Below are 11,176 nucleotides of genomic sequence, written 5' to 3'. Positions count from 1 at the left end.
TACGAAGCTTTACGAGAAAATCAATACCTAGTACTCTGAATTTGAATAGGGCAATAAATTTTGATTATAAATGGAGTACCAACATAGAAAAACTACCCACAGATAATAAAAAATCCAATAAAGCGTAGTGCGTAATGCGTACTGCGCTGTGCGCACAAACTACAAAGTACAAAGCCGATCATTCGATGAGTTGTACCGAGTTGAATTTTGAAGTCGATCAGTGATTAGTTTGTTCTTACTGTAGGTGCCATTGACCATTTAAGTTTGGTACCTACATTGTGATAGCAGCAAAGATATAATACATATTTAATAAAAAATCATTTTGAAGGAAACTGTACGTGTCTGTGTCTCTTCAGCAGGCCGTGTTTATAATAAGTGGCGTATAATCTACAATGTTTTGGACAGTCATTCCCGAAATATAAATATCACAAACCTGCCACCGTTTAAACAGTTCATCCGAAGTCTCGGCACAAAATCAAAATGAAAATCACAGTGACCACGTTAAACGACGACATCTTCGTCTTGGATGTATCTGAAGATCTGGAATTAGAAAATTTTAAAGCATTCTGCGAAATAGAATCGGGATTCTCAGCTAAAGACATAATTCTTAATTATAATGGGAAACCTCTTCTTGATGATAAAAAATCCCTCAAAGACCATGGGGTAAACGACGGAGATGTCATCATTTTGATTCACATGCTGCAATCCGCTCCAAATCTGAATAACAGCGATGCAAATCAAGGTAGGTAATTAAAAAAATTATCGCGATTTCACTATACGTTGTTGGAATTGCATTGTCATGTTCTTTTGTTGTCATATATGACATTGCGTGACTAGCTGTTGTCTCCTTTCACGCACTATTAAAATAATTATTGTAGCTCAAAAACTAAATTAAGAAAAAAAAAATGACATTTCATATGTCAAAAAAATTAATGTATTTTAGATGCATTTTACATAAAAAATATAAAATAAATTGTTGTATTATTGTCTGCAGCACTCCCATCTGGTCTAGCCAATCTAGACTTTAGTAATATCCGAGTGCCAACAGGAGCAAGCACATCAATGGCCACCCGAGCTACGACTCCAGTAGAAGAAGACCCTCGCATTATCCGCGAAATGTTTCTGGCTAACCCAGATCAATTGGCTTTGCTCAAGCAAAATAATCCCCGCTTAGCTGATGCACTGCTTAGTGGTAATCTAGGTAAGTTTATATTAATTTTTTAATAAAATTATTAAATATACTCTATATTATTCTTACTTCATTAGCTTTATGCTGCTGATGTCATATTTATACTCATGCTATTATGTGGTTTTGTTTGAATTGATACTGCACATTCCAGGCTGACAAGTGAATGATTATCATTTATTTCAAGGCATTAAAATATTTTGTTGCAAATAATAATGTAATGCAGCTTCATAAATTGCTAGTTTATGTTTCTTGTCTGATCTTATTTATACATATGTAAATTTTATACAGTATACAATTGCTTCTCTTTGTTCTTTGGTAGAATAAGTTATTTGAAATTGCTTGAATATAAACACAACAGCGCAATAATAATTTTCAATTGACTGTTTCCATAGATACATTTGCTTCAGTGCTACGCGAACAAATCTCTGCTAGAACTGAACGTCAGCAACAGAGAATAAGGTGACTATATTATATAACTCAATACATGAGAGTTTTTGGTGTTGCTTGCTACATGGAAAAATATTTTGCCTTTTTTTAATGTAGTTTATTATCATGTATGGCGACAAGATTTATATTATTATTTAAATTAACACAACATATTATAATTTATTAATTTTAAATTATATCATAGAGTACTTAATACTTATTCAATAAATTCCTAAAACAACCAAGGATTTGGAGCCTTATAAACTTATCATTATAATTCTATAATAGTACATAATGACTACCAGTTTAATCACTACATAGTATAAAACAAAGCCACTTTCTCTGTCCCTATATCCGTTTGTATGCTTAAATCTTTAAAGCTACGCAACGGATATTCATGCGTTTTTTTAATAGATAGAGCGATTTCCGAAATGTTTTAGTATATAATTTATTAAGTTTTAGACAGAGCGGGCGAAGCTGCAGGCGAAAAGCTAGTAACTGGTAAAATAATCTGAAATGTTTTAATTTCAAAATCTTCATAATGTGTTAAAATTTCTAACATGCAGAATAATCAAGTAAATAATGTGTCATAAAACCAGCTCCTTAACCCAGTTTAGCCCCACATGGTGGTGGTTACTAGTTAATACCATTTGTTAAAGAATACAATTTTATTAAGGACTAGATAACTCTTAAATAAATTAATAACATCAATATATAGTCAATGAGTATTTAATGGAATGGAATTTTCCAAATTCTCTTCACATGGCCTTGTGCCGATATTTAAGGCTGGTAATAAAAGAAACCTTAAGAATTAATTACCAATCATTACGTATTATGACAATTTTTTTGAAAGAAACACGAAATTAAAAAAGTTCCTTGCCTATTCAACTTTCCTTATCAGAAACAGTATGGCTTCCACCTCAAACCCAATACTCTAAATTACGTCAAATTAACTTTTTTTTTCTAAATAATCAACAAGGAAAACATACTCGCGAAGTAAAATATCTGGGTTTCGAATTGGTCAGTCTTGGGAAACCGCATATTTAAAAGAAATAAGTTTTGTCTTTTCCAAACCACTTATAATACCATTTATACTACATATAGGTATTATTAAGGCTGACTTAGCTTAGTGGCTGTTGAGCCGGTAAAACAAAGATGAACAAAGTAGTAATGTACCTTCAAATAAACGAAAATACATTTTTTCTTTCTAAAACTATCTCAGAATGAAGTCGGTGCAGTAATTTTTGAGTTTAGCGAGCAAATAAACGCGGCGGCGGAAATTATGTCGTGATAGGTGACTTCTAAGATAATTAGGTTTAGAGACATTTATTTCAAAGAATTTACAATTCACTTATTCTAACATATAATTTTATTATTAAAAAAATCTGCAAACTGACATCAGGCCAAGAATAAATGATTCGTTCATGTCTAGGATGATGAACTCAGACCCATTCGACACTGAAGCACAAAGAATGATCGCTGAGGAGATCAGACAGAAAAACATAGAAGCTAACATGGAAGCTGCTATGGAATATAATCCGGAGACATTCGGCACTGTCGTCATGCTGTATATTAACTGCCATGTTAATGGGTAACTTATTAATGTTTTTTGTAAAATACTTGATATGTGAATATCATGCATTTTATGTAATATCGAAAATTTCTAATTTCTTAATGTGTTTTAAACACGATAAATACATTATTTGCTTTTTTTTTCAATTGGCATTATTATTGTATTAAAACACGGATTTATTTTTAGAAACTTTTGAGATTTTAATACTATTTGGTGTTTTTAGGTTTCCAGTGAAGGCATTTATTGATTCGGGAGCACAAACCACAATAATGTCGGCTGCCTGCGCCGAGAGATGTAATATCATGCGTCTCGTTGACACAAGGTCAGGACTTCAATAAATCTATTTAATGCATACGCTAAGATGCAATTTAAAATGCGAATATTTTTCTTTGTGTATCACAACACCAATTTTGCAGTTTGTTTACCTCACATTGTATGAAAACATAATGATTCATTTGCGTTGCGAGTGCAATGGATGACTTTGAATTTTTGTTGTTAAATCTATATTTGGCCGAGCCCAAAATAGTCGATTGCGTATTTGCATTATCGTAATAAAAACTTTTTAGATGGGCGGGCATTGCCAAAGGCGTCGGTATACAAAAAATTATAGGCCGTATACACATGGTGCAGATGAGAATCGAGAAGGATTTTCTCACTACGTCATTCTCCGTACTTGAGGAACAGCCGATGGACATGCTGCTCGGCCTCGATATGCTCAAAAGACATCAGGTATTTAACTTTCATCGAATTGTTGTTATTTTTTCTGTATTTTTTTGAAAATTTTCCACTTTATAACTAGTTTTTTTTAATATTTCATGTTTTTAACTTGTGTTTTTTTTTAAATAAAAAGATCGAAACGATTGCAATGACAAGGTACAAAATATACCTATTTAACAAGTTATCAAAGCGGTTATAACGCCTTTTTTCGTTTTAATAATCGTGTTATTATAATGACTGAATAAAAACAATACTTACCGAAGAGAGTTTTATAATAATAAAATTGCATACAGAGTTAAGCTTATCTTGTGATTAATTATTATATTGAATTCACATTTCTGTTTTAAATATTGAAACTTAATGATTTTGTAACATGATGTAAAAATGAAGTAAAGTTCGAATATTTATTTACCTATTATACATAGTTTTCCTTACATTTGTATTTGAAATATATCAGATAAATGTTTTACGGGCTTAAGATTTTCCATTACATATTCTCAAACATAATAAATAATCTTCTTAGAACTCAAAGCACGAACATTTCCCACGCAATATTATCTGCTTCGGGCTTAGCATAAGACGATTTCCCTTTGAAAAGTTCACGTTTATTAAATGCAATATTCAAATGTATAATATACTAGCGACCCGCCCCGGCTTCGCACGGGTGCAATGCTGATACTAAATACACTACAGAAAAATTGTGAATGTTGTATAGGTATAAAAATATAGCGGACCGCTCCGGCATCGCACGGGTATAAAATACATAGCCGGGCGGCCGCAAACGCTACGTCCCGCAATTTTTAAATCTGTAATATCTTCGAAAATATCCACTTAAATCATACGGTGTAAAGGGCCATATAGATCTATATTAAATGAACAATGTATCCATGGTATTTAATTGGTTAAGGATTAATGCTGTATTGGTTAAAATCGCTTCGAAAATTAGCCATTATTTGTCGTAAAAAGTAAATGACAAAAAAAAGTTATTGTGGGTTATCCATAAGAGATAGACATATACCATCGCGGACTTTTCTGTAGACCTTTTCAATGTGTATAATACTTAGTACATTATTTTGATAAAACTCGTAGGGTTCAGCCTGCGTTTGCAATGTAAGCGGAATAAATGTAATTTTTTACGACATCACATTATAAACCTCAAAAATAACAGTACTTCTCCACTATTTAATGGATCTTATTATACATATAAACCTTCCTCTTGAACCACTCTATCTATTAAAAAAAACCGCATCAAAATCCGTTGCGTAGTTTCAAAGATTTAAGCGTACAAAGGGACATAGGGACATAGGGACATAGGGACAGCGAAAGCGACTTTGTTTTATACTATGTAGTGATAGCGAATCGTATGAATTCAGATTTATGAAGTGCATTTTTAGAAATGCTGTCGTTAAAACGAGATTTGAGCTTGTTATTACGGCCCACTCGTTCGAATATAAATGTTATTGGATTTGCTGTGCATACACGCATATTAAACGTTCATCCTTTTAACATGCGATCAAAGGAAAATATGTTTATCACAGATAATATTAATAAAGTATATTTCTTATAAGAAAATTTCCATTTATTTAATGTTCTCAGTAAAGTAGTAACTATTTACTAATCCGTGGTTGAGGTGAAATAAAACATCATACTATAGTCATAAATATTTATTTTTTCAAAGATTTCATAAAAATGAATTAAGTCGATACAATCGCATTATCATTATCCTGAGTACATTCTTATTCTCTTAAACTCACATAGAAGTCTGTGTTCCTAAAACAGGAACAAATATGTGTTGATGAAATTAGTAAAACTTCTAAAGATCTTCGTATTAGGGCTCACACTATTTCCACTAATGTTATAAATGAGAAAGTAAATCTGTCTGTCTGTCTCTTCACGCAAAATCTTCTGAACCGATTTTGGATAAAATTTGGTACATAGACAGTTTAAGAACCTAGAAAGGACATTTTATGCCGGAAATCCCGGGAACGAGAGAGAGAACTGTACACTGTACCTACAGGTTATCCTTTGAATACGCGGGCGGAAAGCTAGTTTAAAATAAAAAAATATATATTGCGTATAATTTAGCAAAATACCTAAAGGTTCTTCATATCCATCCAGTGCAATATAGATTTAAAGAGGAACGTGCTGCTGATCGGCACAACCGGCACAGAGACGCCATTCTTGCCCGAGTCCGAGTTGCCGGATTGCGCTCGACTCTCCGGAGTGTCCGAAGACGAGATCGTCAACCAATCCGTACGGGACCATGAGGATAGACTCATGAGAGAAGCCCTTGAAACATCAAGACAAGGTGGGAGGAAAAAGAAATAAACACGAGATATTTACACACTAATCTATATATTACATATACTGTTTCACCAAATCTACATTGCATGATACAAGTATAATAAAAATCGTAAAATGGTCGGGCTATTTCATTGCGACTTCGGGTGGTGGTTTGCCAATTAACGTTTTTAATGCTCTTTCCATATCTTCACTAGCTGTATATTGCTAACTTTTTAGAAATGTATAACCAGTGTTTTTGGAACGAATGGTGGTTCGTCATAAATAGTAAAAACATAGTACGAAACAGTACTACGCACTGAAATAAATACTACGTCTGGTTATACTTGGCACCCTTTCATTCATTGGCTGCTAACTAAACATGCTTTCCTATTATTCTAATGCGAATATTCTTAAATAACTAAATAACAAACGGTTATTGGCTGCACGTGTTCCGAATGGTGTTTTCTCAACTAAAATATTGACCAGGATAAATAGCAGTGTTGTGTTCAAATATAAAACGGGTATGTTAGTTCACTAGTGTTTGTAGTTTTGTTATTATTTGTGTGAAATTGCTTTTTAGATTTAAAATTGTCGCGTGTGTGAATACATAAGTATACAGATAGTTAAATTGCATTCGTATAAATCTAGATTTTTCATGTTGCACAAACATCGTGACATACGATCAATTTAAATGATTGATAAGACCTTTCCATGACCATCATATTGTTAGATCAAATTAAACTCAATGTCTTGTATTTTATTCGGGTTTCTTTGTTTCGTATCGTAGTTTATTGCATACGTATTTGAATATTCATTTTTCATGTTTTATTAGTAGACAATTTTTCGTGAATATTTACGTCAATTCTAATGTGTTCTAATAATGGATACCGACAAAAAATATAAAATTATACCATTTAGAATTCACGATAAATTTCTTATTCATCAAAGTTATCCAATAATCTTCCTATAATCTCCATTAAGCAAATGAACATGCCTTTTACTATTCGGGCTCTATACGTCTGATTAATCCGCTGTTATTACGCTAACGAATCTAATCCTTTGATGTAAAAGCTCTATCGAGTATCGATTTTCACCATTGAATAGATAACGACCTAGTAACGTTTTCTACGTTTCTTGTGTAACTCTTTGACACGATCGTTTCGTTAGTCACTTTTCTTCCAAAACTTGACTGCTTTCCGTCGCTTCTTCTCATCACCGTCTAACGTACTCTCACCATCTGCATCAATATACTTTATTACTATCTTTGTGTATTTCGCCTCTCATTTCCATTTCATCTTCGATCCACGCTTTGTTCGTAGTAACTGTAACGTCTAGGTCTGTGGTGTATGAACACGTGAACGGATCATTAATTTTATCTGTGTCTTATACAGAGGCTGGAAATCAAAGTACACGGTCCACGCACAGTGGTCAGTCGACGTCTGGTACTGCACAAAGTAGCCAAAGAGCTGGTAAATATGACCGTCGTCTTCGATCTCACCTAATGTTCATTTTCACTCATATTATCGCATTAGTCGCTTGATATAACCCAATTTCTGACTCATGTACTAATCGACCGTTTGCTTGCTTAGTTCATTTGCTAGTCATACATTTTTATTATAGGTATCGACAGTCGACGTATGTAATGTTCCGCAGTATTTTGTATGGTTTGGAATTAAAATATAACAAGACATGTATTTTTTTGTATTCTTATTGATAATAAATATTATGTCGTTATTCGTTTGTTAATAAAATTAAATGTTTAACACTAGGAAAATATATATATGTATGTTACTCATATAACAACGATACATTTTCACGACACCCTTAGTCTGTACCTCATTTTCTTACTTTTTATAATACATATACCTAAAACAAAATAATTTTATAATACATATATCCAATCGAAATATATCAATTGATATATTTCGTGTACATGAAGTAACCAAAGCAATGAAGCAAGCATTTTTTCAAAATATTTTGGAAACTTTGTCAAAATTCTTTGAATTGTTGAATTTATTTTATCATACACATTTATAACTAGGTCTAGGAGACCCGAGTGTGACAATCCTACCAACGGACATGTTTACTGAGACTGAGGTTGAAGAGATTGTGAATCTCGGCTTTACTAGAGAGCAGGTCAGACTTATATTATTCTCATGGCCGCTTGCACAGCTTCTGCGTATGTTCTGTTTAGCCTATCTGTCGATTGAAATGACAGATAATGTATAAAAATATTCGTCAAAAGTGTCAAATAGGCTATCAGGGACACTGTCAGCAAGTGGTGAAACCGGCCATAAGACGTATCTGTCAATCATTGTTATGCTAGAGAGTAGATAAAATATATGGATGATTATGTATGGGACTGGCTTTTATTTTGATATTAATGTTGTAATGGTGATGCATATGCAATACAGTTTTATAAACTAACACCAATACATGACTTTCCGGCCTATTGTGACTTAAATATATATATATTTATATATATATTATTTATATGTATATTTGTAATTGATTCATTGTACTATGAAAGAATAAAGACGTTGTATAATATGAATTAAATACTTATTCTATATAATATATAATTGTAAATTTTTTGCAGGCAATCAATGAGCTGCGCCGCTTCAACGGCGACAAGGCCCAGGCGACTTTGGGACTAATTGCGAAGTCGTTAAAATTTTGATCAACTTATGGGTTGGTCTTCTTTTAAAGTGCAAGTATTTGTGCTTAAGAAGGCGTGGGAGTGACTTCCCATTAACATATCTCGCCTCTCGGTGTACTGCGACAATACAATGCGACCGAATAGACTTTCTATTTTAGACTCTTGTTAAATGTGTCCCCGTGTGAAACCCCTAATTTTAATGAACTGTGCTAAAACAATATGTTAACGTTTTTATTTTTTATTATTTGTTTTTTTACTTTATTTAAAAGAAATTTACAATTTTACGACTGTCAACTTTACTGCCTATTCAAATGAACATCGCTACTTGCTATACTCTTTACGGACTTACAAATGAGCAATCATATTTTTATATTGCTTTTTAAACAAATAAGTTTCTATTTGTATACTTGATTAGTGAAAATTATCTTACGGACTCGAAAAACGAAACGTGATAATAATCGTAAACAGTAAATTATAAAGAGACGTTAAAAGATGAATTTTTGGATGAATTTTATTGAAAATTGTAGTGTGGTGTTTGTACAGGTACTTAAAAGTATTTCCTAGTTGATTATAGGTCTAGGAAGTGCCAAAGGACAGTGTTGGCGCGTATTGTTTGCATTTTTATCCCGTCTCGTTGTTCAGCACTGAATATTATCTCCTAAGTGATACGTTTATAATGTTATTTGATATTACTGCAACATATCTTAATATTTTACGTTGTAGCATGTGAGTTATTGTCTACCTAGTATTAAGTCCATAAATCACTTAGTGTATACATGTTTTAAAGTAATCCTAATCGTATATACCTTTCGTAAATCAAACTATATTTTCTGTGTCTAGATTTATAAACTATTTGCATGCAGGGTTAGGATTAGATGTGGGTATTTTCCTCAGAGATGGTTTTATTAAAATTAGGTCAATTTAAATCAAAATATTTTGATCAAATAGTTGGTAAGATTAGTTTTAAGGGAATGGGTATGGAATGACACCTATTAATGATGGAAAGCATTTAGAGGTTACGTTATATATTACATGTACTGTAAAAGGCATGATAATTGATATATTTATATATTCTTAAACTCTTAGTAGTTTTAAGCTCCATAGAATTGTTATATTTACCTGTGTTAAGTTTAGTGCTACTACTTATCATTTGGCGGCATTTTATTTCGCTTAACCAATTTTGATTATTTTATTAGCTCTACAGTTCCAATCATACAAACGTATGTTATGTATTGGCCCAAATTATGTAAGTTTTGTTGAAGTCTATTAATTGTATTCTTTATGATATTAAGCATCGAATTATTTTCTTGGTTGTATTAAAAAGATAATTCTTTTTCTATATATTTGTATTTTCAATTAGAGTCGTAAAATACCTATTTATATTGTAAACTCTTGTCGTAAATGGATGTAAAATGTCTTAGATATACAATTAAAAAAAAATGCATGTTCGAAATTAAGGTAGTAGGCATAGATTATCGGTCAAATATGTTGACGTTTAACAATTATTACTTAGATTATAATATGCATAAGATACACTATGTAATTAAACATGGTGTATAACATTTTATGTGTAAAACTACTTCTAATATATAACTACATTCATATATATTGTCTAATTGATAACATAAAACATAATTGGTGTCAGTAGGTCATTGTGACGATATTTAATGCCGAATTACGACTTCTACGGAATTGTAATTATGAATGTTTTAAGGTAAGTAGCACTATATTTCTGAAAATAAATAAAACTTGATAAATATCCTTGTGTGTTATTTTAAGCCCAATCCTTTTGTGTATAAGGCAATAAAACAAAAAGCTACAACTATGCGTAATGTGCGCGCGTAAATAAGATAAAAGTAGCTAACTAAGTGATGCATTTTGGTTCTAAAAATATGTTTGGCAATTCCGTAGCTGTTTGTAAGAAAAATATATTGGCTTACAGCCACAAAGGTCACCATATCAGTAACTGGGCATTGACTTTTATGATATAAAAATATTCAGATTGTAGTGGATTTTTCGCCAAGGTTAAGGGGAAATAACACAAGCAATTAATACTGTTATATTTCTGCGTTTATTTAATAAAAAGGTATAACAAACGGTAAAAATAATTTATCATAATCGCTACTGATCGGTACAATAAAAAAGTAGGAGTAGGTATATAATATTTTAATCCTTAGTTTTCCTCTATATAATTCGTACCTACTGAGTAAATGGAGTGTTTCTTAAAATACCATTATAGTGACCAATAACAACCCACTTGTTTATAAAATAACAAAACAGTCAATTGGAAGTCAATTAAAATAAATATGAAAGTTACTTATACTGCTAT

General features: G+C 32.0%; 1 protein-coding gene across 4 annotated transcripts; it reads left to right on the top strand.

Annotated features, from left to right (window-relative positions):
* The first annotated feature begins 125 nt into the window (after positions 1-125).
* On the top strand, positions 126-10,606 carry rngo (DNA damage inducible 1 homolog rngo). 4 transcript variants are annotated; one of them, XM_089715115.1, is made up of 10 exons: positions 126-742; positions 995-1,201; positions 1,582-1,648; positions 3,048-3,206; positions 3,412-3,510; positions 3,755-3,917; positions 6,024-6,213; positions 7,580-7,657; positions 8,230-8,324; positions 8,788-10,606. In XM_089715115.1, exons 1-10 carry the CDS (start codon positions 481-483, stop codon positions 8,866-8,868), a joined length of 1,401 nt encoding a protein of 466 aa, XP_089571241.1. In that variant the 5' UTR covers positions 126-480; the 3' UTR covers positions 8,869-10,606. The 4 variants fall into 4 exon arrangements, with proteins under 4 accessions (XP_089571241.1, XP_089571247.1, XP_089571253.1 ...); XM_089715121.1 differs by lacking the exon at positions 7,580-7,657; XM_089715127.1 differs by lacking the exon at positions 8,230-8,324 and having other exon boundaries at positions 127-742.
* Positions 10,607-11,176: the final 570 nt, after the last annotated feature.

This window comes from Colias philodice, chromosome 1 (genome assembly GCF_061535455.1).
Source record: "Colias philodice isolate Cphi_HAF_F1 chromosome 1, ilColPhil1 Martin Lab GWU primary, whole genome shotgun sequence".
Classification (NCBI taxonomy): Eukaryota; Metazoa; Arthropoda; class Insecta; order Lepidoptera; family Pieridae; genus Colias; species Colias philodice.
This window is presented reverse-complemented; position numbering and strand designations above follow the sequence as displayed.